The 21191-nt window shown below is 26.1% G+C and overlaps 2 protein-coding genes, 1 long non-coding RNA gene and 1 other non-coding gene across 5 annotated transcripts in view; 2 read left to right on the top strand and 2 right to left on the bottom strand.

Moving 5' to 3' along the window:
• LOC149031497 (uncharacterized) overlaps positions 1–21191 on the bottom strand; it is a 205353-nt gene that overhangs the window by 78339 nt on the left and 105823 nt on the right. The gene's annotated exons all lie outside the window — the stretch shown is intronic.
• numb (NUMB endocytic adaptor protein) overlaps positions 1–21191 on the top strand; it is a 90840-nt gene that overhangs the window by 18503 nt on the left and 51146 nt on the right. The gene's annotated exons all lie outside the window — the stretch shown is intronic.
• On the top strand, positions 455–618 carry LOC149031501 (U1 spliceosomal RNA). Its single transcript, XR_016177742.1, has one exon. It is a non-coding gene; the product is annotated as a U1 spliceosomal RNA (small nuclear RNA).
• Positions 17146–20921, bottom strand: LOC149031500 (uncharacterized). Its single transcript, XM_089175773.1, has 4 exons — positions 19957–20921; positions 19104–19322; positions 18534–18830; positions 17146–18075 (listed from the first exon to the last, which is right to left on the bottom strand). Exons 1-4 carry the CDS (start codon positions 20002–20004, stop codon positions 17836–17838), a joined length of 804 nt encoding a protein of 267 aa, XP_089031899.1. The 5' UTR covers positions 20005–20921; the 3' UTR covers positions 17146–17835.

The following is a 21191-nucleotide window of genomic DNA, read 5'->3' as shown; positions in this document are numbered from 1 at the left end:
TTAGAGTTGAAAACAGACGACTGAATATGATAAGTTGAAAATTGTAAGATTAAACCAATCGTACTTTTTTTGTCTTAGCCAATGTCAATCGAGCATGCTTCGATCGTGATTTATAAGATGGAAAAAAAATCAAATGGGAAGAAAACAAAAGAAAAAAAGTTGATCACACATATATGATCATATATGTGTGATATATATGATATAATATACGTATGTGTTTCTAAAAATTTTATGTATATATGTATATATAACATATATTGTTATAATATATATGTAATATATATAATATGTATGTGTATATATATGTATGCTAATATATATGTTACATAGCATATATACATGATAATAAAATAAAAAATGAATCGCTAGATGACGTTACGTATAAAAAATCTTTCTCACTAGCAAAATGTTATACACCAATAGATAAAATCTTTCGATCGCTAATGATAAGATATAACTTACTTGGCGTGGAGGATTACCGTGATCATGAAGGCGGTTCCTCCTGGGCGAGGCTCATCCATTGCACCTTGGTTGAGTTGAACCTTGCGAATACTCCTTTTGTGGGTATGTCGAGCGCACAATTTTTGGGAGTCGGGACTTGCGTTCGCGCAGTCCCGGAATTCGGTCAATCAGAAAAATAATTTTTTTTTTTTATGAAAATAATTAGAGATACACACAGGGTGTCCCATATAACTGTATTCACGATTTTTCAAGTATTTGCGATAATTTGACAAGAAAATAATTTTAATAATAGTTGATCTGCATATATATTTGCAGATAATTTATAAATTAGTATAAAAAATTTATTATTAAATAATTTGCAATAAATTAAAGTTGTAATATGATAATTTAAATAAAATTATATATTTAATAAATAAATAAATGCAAATAAAAAAATGTTTAACAAAATTTTTTTTTATGTTTCTTAAGGCTACTTTTGTTTTTTTTATATGTCACCCTATTTTTGTGTCCTTACAGTATTATAGCTTATTAACACAAATTTAATTGCAAGTACTTGAAAAATCGTCAATACAGTTATATGGGGCACCCTGTATATATATATAGACCCTTTATTTTAAAAGTGGTGTAAGAAATTTTTAAGTGGTGAAAGATATTTTTTTTGATTTCGAAAAAATTAAAAAGGTTAGCATATCTGTCAATAAAAAAGTATAGGCAAATTATATTAGGTTGAGTCATAAGTAATTTCCGATGCGGTTGTGTAGAATCAATTTTTCGTATTTATCTGCAATAAGTCATCGAAACAAACGGATTTTCGATATTACTTTATAGATAAGGATTCAGTTAGTCTTCTGTCAACTTTTCTATGTAGTGAATTTTACATTTAACCGTTCTTTTAACCTCTGAAATGGATAGTAAAAAGTGCATATTCGACATGTAATGCTTTAGGAATTTAAACAAGGCAATAGCACTAAAGTGGCAGCTGAAAAAATATGCAGCGTTTACGGTACAAGACTGATAACTGATAGGACAGTCAGAAATTGGTTTGTAAAATTCCGTTCTGGAGATACGACCTTAAAAGACGAACCGAGTGCAGCACGTATTTCCGACTTTGACGAACCTTTTAAAGGTAATATTGAAGTAAAATCCAATAGATACGTCCAACAGATGTAAAGAGTGCAAAAAAAACTCCATGAAAAGTGTCCTGCACTTATCAGTAGCAGAAAAGTCATTCTTTGTCTCATAAAAAACGGAAATTATTTATGACTCTTATTAACTGTGGCAATGTGCTTATTGATTTATCATTATATGTATTTTGATTATATAAATTGGTTTCAGGTGAATTTAAAAAAAATAATGTATATTTATAGGCTACAAATAAACTTATACCACTTTCAAAATTAGTCAGTTTTAAAAATTGTTTAATTTCTTTTTTGAAAAATCAAATATCACTTTAAACATGTTTTTTTTTTTTATATTAATCCACTTTTGTTTATATTTTATTGTATAATCAAATATAAATTTTTTGTTTATATTACAAGATATAGAATAATAGTAGTATTTTTAAATTTAAACTTTAATTATATTGTTAAAATTAACATAAAACTATTTTTTTATATTAATCCAATTCTGTTTATATTTTATTATATAAATGTTTACTTATGCTCTTCGTGTGACAATGCTTTAAAATATTAGTGATGTGCAAGAAGTATATAGGATAATAACTCCTCCATATTTTTATATTTTTCGAAAGTAATAGGCCTGGAATCGTGATACAAGGACGCCGGAGCGATTTTTTCAAATTTTGTTTGTCTTCGTGGACGTGTAGGTAAATTTAAAGTCTTCAATTTTTTCTTGTTCACACACATACACACACATACACATCGATCTTTTATATAAAATATTGTATAATGTATTTTGAAGAAATCTCATCCAAAGTATTTCCAATCAGTTTACTTTTTCTCTTTTAGTGTTTGTTATTATCTGTTTTTTAATTACATTTTGTAGATTTTTTGTCGAAACAAAATCCTCTCTTTTCATTTTATGTAAAATGAATTTATTATGTTTTCTACATTGTATTATAATATCATAATAATCCTGTTGTGTATATAGGAAATTATTATTTTTTCTTTTTTTACTATGGAAATTGGACTTACAATACTTCCATAATCAATGATTACGCAGCTTCTTTTACCGACCAATTTTAAATTGTACAAAATATGTGCATTTTTTTAAGAAATTAAATATTAATTAGTTAAACGTAATAAGTTTACATTAAATTAAGCATAAATTAAGTGATATCTCATTTTGTTTTAAAAATGGATTTACAGCATTTTCAAAATAAACGGCCTATGTAATAAATTGTATTTTAAATTGACCAATTAATTTCACTTTCATTTTGGATAATAATTTACTGGCCTAATCGAAAAAATACAATTATTTATTCATTTGGGATTATTTTTTTGTTTTGTTTTTACACGTTTAAATTTACAATGTTCAAAAAAACATTTAAATCCACAGTAAAACTCTACTTATAAGAGTAAAGGTTAAATTATTCAAATAATTTTTAATATTAAGAGAAAAAAAATTATATAATTTTATATGTTTTTTATATAAATTTATTTCTGTCATCGTTTTCCATTGATAATTAATCATACGATTGACTGGTGGGGGTCTTTTCTTCCGCTCATTATCTTTATTATTTTTTTTTTTAAATTAAATACATGAAAGAGAGGGAAGAATTAACACATATTTTAAAATCAAACAACGCATATAAGAGAAATGTTGTCAAAAGTAGTAGGGAAAAGTAAGGGGAGAAATTTTCATCAACTTTTCCCTATTTTTCAGTTAAGTTCAGTGTGTATTATAATACGGTACATGCAAATGTTACAAATTATAAAAGTTTCTTCACAGTTAGGTTAAAAAAGAGATAGAGAGAGGAAGAGAGAAAGTTTGATAAACAAGTTTTGATGAAATCGAGCAGACGAAATTGTGTTTAGTAGACAAATAACACATTTTTCATGACCCCCCATAATAGGGTGTTAGATAGAAATGTGTGAGTTAGAAGTTTGACTTTCTCGAAACGTAAGATGAAATTTCCACTTGAGAAAACGTGCACGGATACTTGATATCGAATACTACAAGTGTTACAAGATACCTGTGTTCTTTTATACTTCCTTTGGCCCTTTTCCTTTTTTTTTTTTATAACCTAACCTTTGATCTACACAAATTTCTTTTTATAGCTGTATCTTATCGAACATTTTTATAGGGAAAAGAAGAAAACCTTGCGTGGGTGTGTAACAAAATCTTTGATCGAAATTACGTCAATTATTATTATTTTTATTATTATTTATATATATGTATTATTTTTATAATAATAATAATTTATTACTTTTATAATAATTATTAATATATATTATGATAATATTATAAAATTATATTATATAATTTTATTATTATTATATAATAAATAATATAAATATATTAATATAAATGTATAATATATTATTATATTTATAGATTATTAATATATTATTATATATATATATATATATATATATATATATATATATATATATATATATATATATATATAATAAATATAATAATAAATATAATAATAAATTATATATATATAAATATTATATAATATATATAAATATAATATATAATATAATAATATATATTAATATTGTAATATCTACATTAAATAATATATAATAATAAAATTATAATAATTTAATTACATACAATTATTATATAATAATATTATTATAATTTATTATATTAATAATGATTTATTATTTTCATAATAATTATTATTATTATATTTAATAATTATTTATCTATGTGTGGGGAAGTTGTAGTTCACTTATATTGAGTTTTTATTTAATTTTTTTCTTATTTTAAGTAAAAAATAAAACTGCAGAAACGTTAGATACAAATTGATTTATTGTTTTTTCCTAGTAAAGAGAAATTGATAGTAATGATAATGTATTCACATTCTCGCTCGTTTTCATCGTGATTCGTGTTTCGCGTGTACTAATCTCACCCTTGTGCGTTTTCTCTCGTTTACCCTTTATATGTCTCTCTAGTGAATCGAGTTTAATAGTATTTCCGATATTACGATTATATTCGCTAACACTTTACCTATCACCATTATTCGTTCGTTCGTTCATTCTTCTTCTTCTTTTAATCCATTTGAAACTACTCGCACACCGTGTGTGCAAAAAATTTTCTTTATCAAAAAGACCTTTTTTAAAATTGCATAGTATGTGCAATCATAATAATGAGCTATTCTCAATTATTTTGAGTAAAGTACTTGTCGAGATAATACTTTTTTGTTATATGAATATTATCTTTAAAGTATAGAAAAAAAATTCGACATTGGTTTTCGTGCATCTAAAAAGAAAAACGAAATTTTATTAGAATTATCGAAATCAATATTTTTACAAGATGTCAATGCAATTTTTACTTTACAATTGGTGTACTATTTCTTAAAAATCTATTTACAAATTATATTTTCTTTTTTATTACTGAGTTGCATTACTTTATTAATTTTAGATCATTTTTCTAAAATTGTATTTCTCATTTATATAATTTTCTTTATTATTCAACTAAATTTTTTGATTTTTTTACCATTTTTATTTAAATTTTTTTTTCATTATTATTCTGTTTTTCATTATTGGAGGCAAAACAACAATTTTATGTTGTATAACTGTTTTAAAAATAAATTTTTATCAATTTTAAATTATGTATTTGTAGTTTACCTCGCATTGTACAAATGGTGTTCAATTACGAATTGAGTAATTTTCATAGTAGACAAGTTTTTTTATTAAAAATGAACAGTATAATGAAAAAAAGTAGCTCTTGGGAACCGTGCTCGAAAAAAGTCGTGGTCTTAAATAGGTTTTGAAGAGAAAGATTGATAGAAATTAGGTGTACAAATAAGTTTCCGCTTTTTTTTTTTATCAAAAACTAGGAATTTATTATAACAGAAAATGGTACATTACATTTATTTCAAGTATTGTCCATCACAAGCAACTACTTTTTCTTATCTTTCAAGCAGCATTCGGATATTACGTCTGAAGAACTGTTCATCTTTTGAGACTATCCACAAATCAATCCAATTTATATTATCTTCATATGATATAAAGCTCTGCTCAGACAGACTATGTTTCATCGATCGGAATAAATGATTGTCGGAAAGCGCAATGTCTGGTGAATACAGCGAGTGGGGTAACACTTCCCATTCAGGTTTTTTTAAATAGTTTTTGACCGGAACCTCAACATGCGGACGAGCATTATCATGGAGGAGAATAATTTTTTCATGTCTGGAGTAGTAATTAGTACGCTTTTCTTTCAGAGCTTGGCTCAATCTCATTAATTGTGTTCAGTAGAGGACTCGAGTAATTGTTTCGCTCGGATTGAGCAACTCGTAATACACGACACCCCTGTTTTCATACGTTGTCGGCCTTCCATTGTGATCTTTGTCTTCTACGCCAAAGTAATCGTCTTTAAACTTTTGAAACCACTCATAACAAGTTCTCTCACTTAAAGCAGTCTTATCATATGCTCCTACAAGCAATTTATACGCCTCAGCTTCAGATTTTTTTCAATTGAAGAAGTAAATTAAAAGTTCCCGCAAATGATGTTTATTTGGCATGTTCGGACAAAAAGAATTATATAATTCTGATAAGAAGTCAATAATACTTCAAGATAATGTTGTTTCTAAATGACCAAACTTACTTTATGCAGTCTTTCATTTGTCAATTTTGACCTAAACCTTAAATAGCACCATCTTTTTTAAAACGGCGGATACTTATTTGTACACATGATATATAACACATGGGCTGAAAAGTCCCGGGTCTCACACATAAATGGCGCTAGTTTTATTGCATTTACCTCATTTTCAGTAAGTACTAACCTTCAAAAGACAGCTGTTAAAATTTCATGACATTCTATTCATTAGTTTGCGAGTTATTGTGCTAAGAGTGATGCTACTTTTGTTATTTTTAAAACAATGGATCAAAAACAATTTCGTGTTTTAATTTGCTGCTTGATGGGAAAAAATACCGTTCAAGCGAAAAGTGGCTTGGAAAGTGTTATGGGGACTTTACTCTATCAGAAATAACAATAAAACGTTGGTCTGCTGACTTCAAACGTGGTCGTAGAGACACCGATGATGCAGAACGCAGTGGATGTTCAAATGAGGCGGTAACACCAGAAAACATCAAAAAAATCCGCAAAATCATTTTGAATGATCGGAAAGTGAAGTTGTGTGAGTTAACTGACATGGTAAAGATATCAAAAGAACGTGTTGGCTTTATATTGCATGAGCATTTGTCCATAAGAAAGCTCTGTTCAGAGTGGGTGCCGCGTTTGCTCACTGTTGACCAAAAACAACAACGTGTTGATGATTCCGAGCAGTGTTTGGCCATGTTTAAACGTAACAAATCAGAATTTTTGCGTCGATATGTGACAATGGATGAAACATGGATCCATTACTTCACTCCGGAATCAAAACGATCGTCATCTGAGTGGACAGCAACTGGTGAACCTCGTCCAAAGCGCTCGAAAGCACAATAATCAGCTGAAAAGGCTATAGACTCGGTATCTTGGGATGTGCGTGGTATAATATTCATCGATTATCTTGAGAAGGGAAATACCATCAACAGTGAATATTATATAGCGTTTTTAGAGCGTTTGAAGGCCGAAATTGCAAAAAAACGACCGCATATGGCAAGGAAAAAAATTTTGTTTCATCAAGACAACGCACTGTGTGACAAGTCAATCAAAACAATGACAAAACTATATGAATTGAACTTCAAATTACTCCCGCATCCACCGTATTCTTCAGATTTGACTCCCAGCGACTATTGGCTGTTGGCCTCAAAAAGACCTCAAAAAAATGCTCGCCGATAAGAAATTTCGCTCGAATGAAGAGGTTATCGCTGAAACTGAGGCCTATTTTGAGGCAAAAGATAAATCGTTCTACAAAAGTGCTATTGAAATGTTAGAGCGGCGCTGGAATGATTGTATTGCTATTGATGGAGATTATATTAATGAATAAAGCCAATTTTGAACGAAAAAACCGTGTTTTCTTTCTTAGGCCCGGGACTTTTAGCCCATGTGTTATATTTGGTTGTCCCAAAAGTTTTTTCTTGTTTTTTAGTAATTCTATAGGCACAATATTTTTTAGGTCGAATAATTAAAAGTATAGAAAAAGGTAGAATAGAATAGAATCGATGGTATTTACAAGGAGAGTGCAAGGTCTTGCTCTCACGGATTTTGTTCAAATTTTGTAGGATGATAGATTTTGCTTCTCTGTTCACGAATATATATGGTTATAGGGGCCATTACTCAATAATTTTTTAAATATTTGCAATTAAAGATACTAAAGATGCTGTTGAGTCCTTAAATTCATTTCTGTAACAAACGATTATATATACTGACGATACACAAAACGATTATATGTACTGAATTAAAGATGACTTTAGCGAAAGGATATAGTAACGATACGATCCGTTCTATTTCTAGTGTTCACTCACAGTGTCGTTTTTTATGTTCCAATTTAGCACGCTTCTTTTGACAGAATCTGCATTCTGCTCAGCTGAAAATAGCTCACCTACATTTATCGTTTTAATATTTCACACTAACACATTTCTAATGTATTATTAATTTAATATTTTTTTGTATCTCGCAAATAAAATTAATTCAAACATTAATATCTTTTATTCCCTTGAATTATATTCGTTAATTAGGTTAAATAATTGAAAATAAAAAGAAAAAAAATATATTGTTTATATTATCTAATAAATTTGGGTATAATTTTTCTTTTTTTTTATTTATGTTACTACCGCTATTACCATCTCAATTATTAATAAATATCACAAAGGTTATTGATGGAATTATTTAAATTAATTTTTATAATTTATCTCTAAAGATACTAGAATCTATCTTCCTACTTTTATTATAAAATAAAATAAAATAAAAAATAAAATAAATTAAAATAAAACTGAAATAAAAATAAAAAAAAATAAATAAAATATGTAATAAATAATCGGATTGTTCTTAACCAATTATCCGCCACAATACGAAAATACAAAAAAAAAAATTAAATTAGTTGTATATGATATTCATACTAACCAAATAAAACTATTTTTACGATTGTTTTTTTTAATTAAAATATAAAAATTATTTTGAATCATTAATTATTGATTTAAAATAAAATAGTGAGAATGTTTAATATTTACATGAAGCACGAGGTACAATCTCATAATTTTAACAAATATATTTCATTCTGAAATTGCATTCAATAAAAAAAAAAAAAATTTGAAAATGCGTCCCAAAAAAAAAGGTCATTGGCGAATAATGAGTTAAATTACAATTGTTTAAATTAAAATATAAAAAATTTCCAAGTTTTTGTCTTCAATGCATGATTGGTTTCATTTAATCCCTGATCATTATGTTTTGGAGAAATGTCATCGGTTCGATCGGTCAAACATGTGCATTATTTAACCGAACAGGTACGTCGTTTATTGAAACCATCGGTGTAATTCATCGAAGCGCAAATAATAAACGAGCGAGATACGATGCATATTATTGAAGAGCAATAAAGAAACTTATTTAAACATTTTTATTTTTTTTTTCAATTATATCAATCCTTCTTTTTTCCATTGATTTTAAGAAAAACATTGTTTTATGCTACACAAAATATTATTTTAGTTTGATGCAATATGGTCCAGTACTTGCATTAATCCATTACCCGTCAATGGCTTTTTTTGGGACGCATTTTGAAATTCTGTTTTTTTTTTAATATTAGCAATTTCAGAATAAAATATACTCGTTAAAATCATGAGATTGTACATCGTGCTTCATGAAGCTATTATAAACTCTATTTTATTTTAAATCAATAATAATTGATATAAAATAATTTTTATATTTAAATAAAAGAAAATAAAAAAAATTGTTGCAAAAATAGTTCTATTTGGTTAGTATGAATATCATTGTACAGTTAATTTAATTTTTTTTTGTGTATTTTCGTACTGTGGCGGGTAATGGGTTAACACGTTTTTACTTATTTTATTTTTTTTTATTTTTAATATTTGTTTTATTATATTATCATTGATTTTTAATGAATTGCTTTATTATTATTATTATTATTAAAAAAATGATGATTAAATGAATCGTTAAATAATTTTATATTTTTCTTTTTTTTCTCTCTTACTATTAGATCGATTTTATGGTAGGAATTCTGTTTGAAAAGAAAGAATGGTCAATTGTTTGATGTGATAATTATTGTAAAAAAAAAAAAAAAAAAAAGAAAAAGGATGAGAAAAGTACAAAGATTTGACACCGTTTTCATTATTATCTTTTTTATTTTTCTTCTTATTTTTTTCCTCTTTTACACCTGTCGACGGATCGCCCGTAATACGGACTGTATTGATCGACCTGGCAGAAGCAGCAGCACCGGTGGTAATAGAGGGATAACACCATGATATCAGCAAGAATAAAGAGAGAGAGAACACCATCTACATTCTTGTATTTTATCCTTTTTGATAAAACTTAAATGATCTTAAAATTAAGATAATCAAAAGCCATCGAAAATGTCTGCTCAAAGTAAAACTCGTAATCATTCATTTCTTTTTTTTTATATACAAAACAGGTAAAATACGTTTATTTGTTCAAGTATGTAGAAAATTGTGTATAATATATTTATTATAAAATAATATTTTGTTTTGTATATATTAATTTAGATTAAACTTAAATGATCTTAAAACTAAAATTTTCGAAAGTCGTCAAAAATGTCTGCTCAAAGTAAAATGCGTAATTATTCATTTCTTTTCTTTTTTTGATATACAAAACAGGTACAATATTATTGTTCGTTTGTTCAAATATGTATAAAATTGTGTATGATATTTATTATAAAATAATATTTATTTTTATATATCGATTTAGACGAAACAAAAGATTTGTAGACACACGATATCCACATTTTACACAAATACGGTCATATTTTGGGTGCCAGTTTTTCATTTTTCGTTTAAAACATGACAATGGTTCCGCGGGAAATTTTAAAGTAACAACACACCACCGTGTGAATGAATAGAAATAGGGAAATCGAATTTCGAACGAATAAACGAAAAATTTGCATTCTACCATTCATGTACCAATCGAATAAATATTTTTCTACTTTCGAAGAAACGTGAAATTTACGATGTGAAAATATTGATGAAATATATTTTAAACGTGCGATACAAATCTTTTGATGATATTAAAAAAAGGAGATTTATTTGTCAATCTAGATCGAAAGATAGTATAATCACAATTTAAATAAAATATCTAATTATCAGATATCATAGATAAAAAAAATAACACATTGAATTTTATCGTATAATTGAATAAACAGGATGTGGGAAAGAGAGTTTTTGATTTATTTATGCTGTTTTTAAAGGATTTTTGCGGTTTTTTCTGTATCCGTATACGCGTGATTTTTTTTCTCTCTTTTTTTTTTTTTAATAAAAGAAACGAAACTGATAGAAAAAGAGAGATAGAGAGAGAGAAAAGAACGTATTAATTATATGAATTATTAAAGGTTTAATATTTCACGTATTTTAATAAATCATAAATATTTGCATCAAATATAGGAATTTTTAAATATTATAATAAATATATAATATTTAATTATAATAATTATTTATAAATTATTTAATATATTAATTAATAATTTAACATATAATTATAAATATATAATTATTAATTAATATTTGCATCAAACATAGGAATACGTTTAAATATTATAATATATATAAATATGTAATATTTAATTATATATAATAATTATATGTTAATAAATAATTTAATATATTAATTAATAATTTAATATATAATTAAAAATATATAATTATTAATAAATAATAAACGATACGTTTTAATGTACGATCGAATGAATTAACACGATAATTCAACTTACATAGATTTGTATTAAATATCAAATATTAATCTTAACAATTTGAATTTCATTGATTCATTTTTCAAAATGTTATCATATATCTGAAAGAAAATTTAGTTTTTTCTATTACGTTAACAGGTGTTTGACGAAAGCTAATGGTAAGATAAAAAGGGAAGAATAAATCGAGCCTGTCAAATGGAAATTTGAAAAGAAAGGATTTGACAAAATTTGATTTTGTAATGCATCTGAAATGCGAGTGAAGATGAATTTTTTCAATTGTATCTCTCACTTTTCTCTCTCTCTTTCTCTTTCTTTCTCTTTCATATTCTTCGGTACGAGTGTTTTGAAGTGAAAAAGGAACGGTGAATCGAATGAGATGCGTGAAAGTGTGAACGTTACAGGTGAAATTAGTTTGACTCTCTTTGAGAGATTCGTATTGCACAAAATAGGAGGGTGGTGTGAGGGTGTGAAGAATGGGGGTTGAGCTTTTAACTTCAATGTGCGATGTGTTAAGTATTAACGCGTCCGGGTGTAAAAGTGCCCCCCCCCCCCTACATACGTCGGAAAGTGTTTTTCTCTCCAGTCAAAAAGTCTTCCTGCTTTTTTCCGTTTCCCCTTTTTTTTATTTCATTCTTTTCTTTTCTTTTCTTTTCTATTCTATTCTATTCTATTCTATTTTATTTTTCCTTCTTTTATATATGGTCTTTTTACTTTTCGAATAAAAAGTGCGAAAGAATATTTTAATGGGGAGAAGAAATTCATTGATTTTCTAATTCGGAGAGGAACAAGTATCCAATTTTTTATTCTTAGGAGAATTCAAGATCCTCGTATTATGTCGGAGATAAAGTTTCTTTCTCGTATTTTTTTCGATAGTTGTTTTTTCTTTTTTTACTTTAAGGATCGCATATATAATTTTTTGAATAATATTTAACAATTATCATGCGGTTTTATTAGTAAATGCAGCATTTAATTTTATCAATCAAAACTTTTCATATCGTTTAGTCAAATTTTATTTATAACACGTGTATTTATATTAAATATTCAAAACGTTGATCTATTATTAACATAAATAAATTTCTATATATGGCTAGTTCTCCAAAAAAATCGAAAATGGCCTTATCGAGTTGATCAGTTTTTTTTTTAACTCGTAATCGAATTTTTTTTGCTCAAGTCGTAGCATATGTCTTGTTTGAGGAAAATATTATAGTGGTCCCCAACATTTTTGAGTTTTAATTGAATATATAACAATTTTTAAAAAATTTGAAAATGAGGGAATGACAGATTCGTGAGGAAATGATTTTTAATATGATTTTACAATAATTAAAAACTTTATAATGCACCCATCATTTGTTTTATTACAAAACTATAATAATTAAATAATTTTATTGGAAAAATATAATAATTAAATCCATACTTAATTATTAAATCCAGTCTTTAGTTATTTTCACAAGTTTTTATTTTTTCTCATCGACTTCTTTAACAAAATAACAACCTCGACTGAGTAACTTTGGGGGTTTAATTATTCGAAGAACGTCAGGCCAAGCATAAAGTTCTTCATCTTTAACTGTCGGCCATTTCCAGCATTTTGATCCTTTCTTCATACACCGTACTAAAGCCCCATCATCAGATAATGAAAGAATTTTACCAGGATAGACCTCGTTATTCCATGTTATAAGGACATGGTCACCAACTTTATATCCATAGGTATTTTTTTCAGAAGAAGTAATCTTCGATATTTTCACATTACTTTCTACTTTAACTTATTTTCTTTTACGTCGCGTTGATACTGCAGGTGTGTCCTTATCCGATACTTCAAAAGTTTTATAGTTACCAAGATGAAAATATTGGCATTTTCCAACGCAGTCAAAACAAGATAGAGTTCTAAATTCAAGCACATCATTTGAGAACACAAATTGTCTGATTTTTTTTGTCTTTATCTTTTTTTTTTTTAGATTTTTTGATTAAGTTATCCGTATTATTGATTTCTGCTGTACTTACCTCAACAAGCATTATTGAGGGACACTTTGAACTCAGAATATTTTTAAAAATTAAAAAATTTTATGAGGGAATGACGATGAGGGAATGACGAAACGAAACAAAATTGCTATAAACTTAGGAAAATAAACCTTTTTTTTCTTACGAATTGTAAACAGTACTTTATTACTACCGAACAAATATAAAAATATGCTATGATTATTAAATAAAAAAATGCTTACCTTTTGATAACATTACATGAGGGAATGACGTTAAAAAATGTAATATTCAAAAAACTTATTGTCAAATTGATTTTAAGAAAACATCCTTTCTTCAATTGTCCATTCTAGAGTATGTTCTCAAGGGCAATGTTGCTAACTACAAAAAAAGTTAAAGTGGGATTTGGTAGGCCTTGGAGTATTGCTCCAATCACACTGTTACAAAACGGTGAGGGAATGATACTTTTTTTAAGGACAAATTTTGAACTATATTTAAAAATATTTCCATTCGCATTTATGAAACTATGAACTCATATAGGTATAGTCAATACTATCCTATATAAGTAAAAAATATGATAATAAACAATTTGTAGGGAATTTTACGTTTTAAGTTAATGATTATCTTCAAATTTAGCGCTTGGGTCATAGTGAGGGAATGATTTTCAGGGTACTTTCTTGGACATATCTTTGTTGTTTATCATATAAAAAATAAATTTGTTTCATGCATTCGTAGATCTAGTACAGTGGTATTATTAAAACAAAAACTTTTCATAATTGACGATCCTGGTTTATAAAAATGATCAAGGACATCAATTTCCATTTTTTTGGAGAACTTGCCATATATATTTCATAGTTTATAGGTTGAATAAATTTTTTTTTGTATATTTAAATGTTGCGTCGATCGATTTATTCGACAGTTTGTTTATGACTTGATATTCAATATTGATAAATAATTATAATTATTATTTTATATATTTATTTATATCATATTAAAAGTCTATATATGATATCCTTACAAATCGGTATTAAATACTTTTTAATTTAATACTAATTGTAAGAAATATAATCTTTCTTTATATATAAAAATTCAGTGTTATATTGTTGGTTTCCTATAGATTCCGAAACTACTGAACCTATATTAATGAAATTTTGTTTATTTTGTGTAATTTTCTTCAATTTAAAGTATAGGATAGTTTTTATCGCGATTATTTTTTATTTTTTATTCCTAATTTAGGGATTTATTATTATTTAGAGGTTATCTAAGTCTCTATGTTCTGTAAGGCGCCAATAGATGGCACTGTATTACAATTCAATTATTTCGATACGTCATACGTTTCTTTCAGATTGACATATGATATAATTAACCTTGCTTTTTATATATTTTTGTGTATTATTATTTTATGTATTACATTCTAACTGTGTGTGTGTGTGTGTATGTGTGTGTGTGTGTGTGTAGTATTATTTTATGTAGGTCAAGCATTACTGTGGCTTTGTTAAAATACTTGGATTTAATATATATAATACTAAACTATTCAATGCAGTCAAATTAATATTCATAATTTCCGAGAGTTGAAATATGGCACAAAATAACATAAAATTTGTTAATTTTTCATTTTATTTATCTCATATTTGAGTATAGTTTATTTCATTATTATATATATATATTATATGAATAATTTACAGATTTGTAAATTAAATATATATAAAGATTTAATTTTATAAAAGAGATAAACAACGTTGATTCTAAGCAATTTTATGGATTACGTTTTTCATTATAAATTATAATAATTAATAATTTTAATTTAACTGCACGATATTTTTCATTATCCTGTCTTTTGCTAACACAAATAGAGTCGCCAGTTTTTCCACAAATGATTATGCACCATATAATTGCCCAAAGAAAAAACATGTATTTTCTAAGTCCAAGCAGTAAATGGACATTGTTACATCTTAAAACTTATTTATGGTCATCGGGGAAAGTCAAATGAATTGGAAATCGAAGCCTGCATTACTTGATTTTTTCATTCAATAAAAACATTACAATAAATTTAAGAACGTATAAGTAATACTTTCTTTCTTCCCATTTAATAAGTTTCAAGGTCAAACAATGTCCATATGCGTCTTGTACTTAGCAAATCCATATATTACTCTAATTTAATATGTATTAAAATAACAATTAAAAAATTGTATGTATTTTTGTGCCTAATTTAAATTCCTTAAAATTATTAGTGAATATTAATTTGACTGCATTAAATAGTTTAGAATAATATTAAATCAATGTTTTATAACAAACCTACAGCTACGTGTGGCTGGATCATCCTAATATAATAATAATAAAAAAGAATGCGCCTGATGATAGGCAACCAATCGTTTTGACTGTTAGCAGTGTAGGCAGTTGTAATCGTAAACAGGCGCATTAACTATAGAAGTGTGTGACGTTATTCTTAAGGTTAATGAACTCGCAAATGTGTTCTCCTCTGACGATACTACTACCACTACTACTACTATTCATGCTGATTCACCTGCATTTGCTTGTAGAAGAATGTCTCGGCATTGTGGAAACTTGGCGAACGTTCAAACTCGTTGATGTTTTAAAGAATTTCAGTAACGACATATAATTTAATCGGGTTAAGTTTGTTAGTAACATGAAAATGAAAAGGAGTAGATGTTTCGTGTTGTTACTGATATTTTTATTCAACGATCTGTAAACAGATTACACGAATAAAACTATCGGTTTATGAGGGTTCTCGTTCATAATTAATTTTGTTAGATAAAACTACCCATTGTTCTACGTAAATAAGTTATGTATGTAATATATTTGAACGTAATACACAGAATTAAAAGGAATAATAAAGTTTTATTGTTTGAAGATAACAAATGCACGGTTTATTAAGATTAATCTTATTATTACACAATTATTCTCGAGGAAATGAAATTTATGTAATAAATTTCTAACCAATTACGATAATTTTTACATTGTAACGGGAATTCGTGCAAATTTATAAAATAATATTAGATTTATGTTGTGTATATAAATAATATCTCGTGCGGATTACTTAAGAATTTTTGCTTCTCACTTTTTTTTACGATTCCAATACAAACAACACTCTTATTTTTCAGCTTAATTTTCACGCTTTCTTTCTCGACGGTTTTATCGAGTGATTATGAGTTTTTAATTTTTTAATTGATACTCCTATTAATCGTAAATAGATGAATACTTTAATTATCATTATTATTATTATTATTATTATTATTACTCATGGTTGATGAGTAATAGAACGAAATACGAAAAAAGAATGGATCACTGGTCTCTGAATCACCTGGACGACGTAATCGGTGATTCCGATCCTTTTCATTTTTATTTTTTTTGTGTAAGGAAAAATTATCATTCGCACGAATGATTCATTCGAATCCTATCTTCCTACTTTTGGTATAAAAAAAAATAAAAAAAAAATAAAAAAAAATAAATAAAAATAAATAAAATATGCAATCAAAAATTGGATTGTTCTTAACTCATTACCCGCTACATTACGAAAATGCAAAAGAAATTAAATTAACAGTGTAATAATATTCATATTAACCAAATAGAACTATTTTCCAACAATTTCTTTTTCTTTTTTTACATATAAAAATTCTTTTATATTTATAATTATAGTGAGAATTTTTAATATTTTTATGAAACACAAGGTACAATCTCATGATTTTAATGAATATATTTCATTCCGAAGTTGCAGTTATTAAAAAAAAAAATTTCAAAGTGCGTCCCAAAAAAGGTCATTAGCAGATAATGAGTTAATCAAAAGTATTTCTTTAATTAGAAAAAAAAAATAAAAATAGAGGAAGAACTTGAATCGTGATAAATTTGATTGCACAAGTTTATTTCTAATTAAATTGATTTTCGAATTATAAAAGACGATTTAAAGATCCGAAATAATTCGAATTTATCTTCCTTCACGTTTAAATCTAATTATCTGTTTTGTCCTTTACCTCAAGGATTTAATTTACCATCGCACAATTTCATTACTACGATGTTTATTGTCTTTAAACTTTGATCGATTAAAATTTACATTATCCCGTGATTAATTCGAAAAATTTGTTATAAATGGATATTATCCAAAGGATATTATCACCGATAATTGTATAAATGAATAAATAAATAAAATCGATTGAACAATAATACAAAAATAAATAAAACAATTAACACATATGCTCTGACGATATATAAATAATTTAATAATACAAATAATATATGAATGATTAAAAATTATTAAAATATCATCGTGATTTAATCAAAATAAAACAAAAGTAAAAGTAAAAACTTTAGACGGTTTTTCTCTTTACGAATAATAAAAGTTAAATTTAAAAAACGTGTATAATAAATTTGAAATAAAAGAAAAGAAAAAAAGAAAACAAGAAGAAAAAAAGAACATAATTAATAAAAGAATGAATTTATGAAAAGATGCCAGCTCCAGGCACACTTGTGGAATTTGCTTTTAATTTTTGGTGAATACACTCATCGACCGCTGTCACGAAGGTGTTAGCTTCGTCTATGAAGAGAGAGATACTCGTTGTAGCAGAACAAAGACTGAGAGATGGTGCTAATGTACTTATGAGGAATCCCAATTTGTTTAAATTTATGACTACTGAAGGAATTTCTTTAGTAACGGTCCAAGTAGCTCGTGCTGAGGCCTAAAATATGAATCATAATTAAAAGATTATTATTATTATTATTGTAATAATTTATATAAATATATAATAATTTATATTAATTGAGAGTATCTCAAAAATCTAAAAATGAAATTATATTTTTTTGTACGCATATTTTTATCCTATTAATATCTAATATAATTTTATATATTAAATTATTAATATAGTCAAAATATTTCCTATCATAATATATGTATTTTAATTGAAAAATTATTATTATATTAATCGAGAGTATTTCAAAGTTTTGTAATGAAATTATATTTTTTTTTATGCAAATTACTTTTCTATTAATAGCTAATATAATTTTATATATTCGCTACTTATGGTTTCTTTTTATTTTTTTTTAATTTTTTTTTTAGTAAGTCAAAATATTTCGTATTAAGTCAAAAAATCTAAGTTAACGTTTAATAAAATAAAAAATAAAATATGAGATTACTTACCGAACCTAAGCACGAGACAGCCTTGACAGTACTTCCAACGTTAGTGACATTTTTGGCACATTCTGATGCTTCATTATTAATTTCAATGAGAGAATTCACTGCTTCTTGAGACACATCATTGATATTTTGTATGTACCCCGTAGCTTGATCAATTTTATCGGTCACGCAATAACTGCAATTAGCTAAAATCGAAAGTGCCAATACTTTGACTTCCTTTACACCCTTAGATACCAATTTACACTCATCGATGATATTATCATCAACGCCATTTGTTATATCGTTGACTCTTTTCTCCATCTATAAAATTGATTACATCATTTAAAAAGTTAATCAATGATTCAATTAAAAAAAAAATATGTAATAAATATCATCGTATTTTTGTTGATCGTACGAGGAATTTGTTTTTGAAAGCAATTTTTATTATTTTAGAAGAAAAAAAAAGAAAAATAAAATACACGAGAGAAATAATTTAATTGAAAATATTCAATGAAATATTAAAAAGATATAAAAAGTGTCAAGATTATTTTAGGATCAATTTATTTCGATGTCATATTCAAAATTTATACTTACGTCAGCTACTGCAATGTCAATTTGTTGGCGAATACCTTCCACGATATTGTCACCTTCCTGTTTCATCAGGGCCAAGATTTCGATTGCTTTTTCAACATTTTTTTCGACTTCTTGTCGGATAGTTTCAATACCATCATTGATCACTTTGGAAATTTTTTCTTGTGCTTCGTTCAATTGATTACCAAAATAACTAAAAAAATTAGCTTTCGTCGAAGGAACCTTAAAACAAAAAATAAGAAAAAAATGAATAATAAATATAAGTCATTTAATTAAACAAAAAATAAATTAGAAGAAGAAGAATTTAATATTGTTAAAATAATTTATTAAAAAAAATATAAATAGAAATATAAATTCATTAATTAGTAATATAATATATAATATATTAATATTATTATATTATTATATATAATAATATATTAAAAATACTAAAATAAAATACTAATAGTATATTAAATATTATATTAATATATTAATATATTAAAGAAAATATAATATATATATTATTAGTATTTTATACTAATACTATATACTACTATACTATTATAGTATTACTACTATATTATTATAGTATTTTTAAAAATTAATATGCATAGTAATATTAAAATTTAACTTTCACTATTCGTAAAGAGAAAAGTTGTCTGAAGTTTTTTACTTTTATTTTTTTTGTTTTTATTAAATCACAATGATATTTTAATAATTTTTAATCATCCGTATATTATTTGTATTATTAGATATAATAAATATATATGAATTTCTAAATAATGATTATAATATAAAAAAAGAACTTAATATTGTTAAATTAAATTTATATAAGCAAGATTTTATGTAATAATTGTAAATTATATTAACTTACGCAAGCAATTGCTAAGAGAAGAAAAAAGAAAACACCGAGGTTCTTCATTTTAGTGTTACCAATTCTTCGAATAATCTGAGCTATTTTGAATACCAACGACTACCTTTTATATGAAGCATGTCAGATCATTTTATAGGATTTCGGGGGGATATATGCGAGATATGATAATGATTTATTCGACCACTTGTGTCAATTTACGATACCATTAATTACCAAAGATTAAAAAGTAACTAACAATAAGATCATCGAAGCTTTAAATATACAAGTCTACTGGATTATTTACTTGATGACGCATAAAATAAAATTAAATTAAAGGAATTTATTTTTTAAAAATATTTTAGAATTTTTTTTACACAACTAAAAATTATTGGATATATTTTTATTCAACTAGGGAAAAATATTTGTATATAATTTTTTTCGTAAACAATGTTAAACGAATAATCAAAAATATTATTTTCCATCTTCCTTTTTGTTTTTTAATTACTCTGATAGATCTTACGCAATTGTTTTAATCCTTAATTAATACGCATGAATGTAAGAAAAACAAAACAAAGATGTCACACATACATACACAAACACACACACAAACATGAATAATCAACATAGGATTTGTCTCTCTTAAGTTTTCCTAATACCAGGAAAAAAGATTAAATTCAATGTAAATTAGCATGGTTTATAACTCTTTACGAGATAAAACTTTATTACTTATTATTATTGGTGTAATATGTGTCGCGTAGACAAAAAAAAATTAAAAAGAAAGAAAAAAAGAACACTTTAGCAATCTTCATGTTAATCCTATTTTGCTAGGCTCGTAATTAACGTTTAGAAAGTTAAGTGTACATCCGTTATTACAGTTCTTACCAAGTTTGACCAAGTCGATTTAAACTAAACTGGAAGTTATGAATTTTCCCGGAAGCGGCTGTTGCTCTTAACTGCTTCCGGGGTCATCTCCGGTGTGGTTACTTTTTCTTTTTTTTTCTTTTTATCTTTTGTCATACTTTTTGTTTTTTCCTACTAAAACTTCACCACGAACGGGTGGATCAATTTCCTTTTAATTCCCCCCCCCCTCCCACCCTCCCATGAAACAAAAATGTTTTTTTTTTTTAACATGTCATCGACGTTAATTGCATGATCAATAATCTATGGATCAATTGTAATTACCCTTTCTGAATGCTGTGGACGTATATATGTGTTTGGTAAAAATTACTAACCTTATCGTTCAAAGCATATATTTA

Source organism: Polistes dominula, unplaced genomic scaffold (assembly GCF_049000335.1).
Source record: "Polistes dominula isolate Pdom_NZ unplaced genomic scaffold, Pdom_raw_medaka contig_19, whole genome shotgun sequence".
Lineage (NCBI taxonomy): Eukaryota > Metazoa > Arthropoda > Insecta > Hymenoptera > Vespidae > Polistes > Polistes dominula.
Note: the sequence above shows the minus strand (reverse complement) of the source record. Positions and strands in the feature narration are given on the sequence as shown.

Bases quoted from the DNA above. Each gene is read 5' to 3' on its own strand.
- LOC149031500 (XM_089175773.1), bottom strand. From the start codon at position 20,004: ATGAAGAACCTCGGTGTTTTCTTTTTTCTTCTCTTAGCAATTGCTTGC. The intron at 19,323-19,956 runs GTAAGTTAATAT...TTTTGTTTTAAG, and splicing joins TTCTCTTAGCAATTGCTTGC to GTTCCTTCGACGAAAGCTAA. The intron at 18,831-19,103 runs GTAAGTATAAAT...TCAATTTTATAG, and splicing joins TTGACATTGCAGTAGCTGAC to ATGGAGAAAAGAGTCAACGA.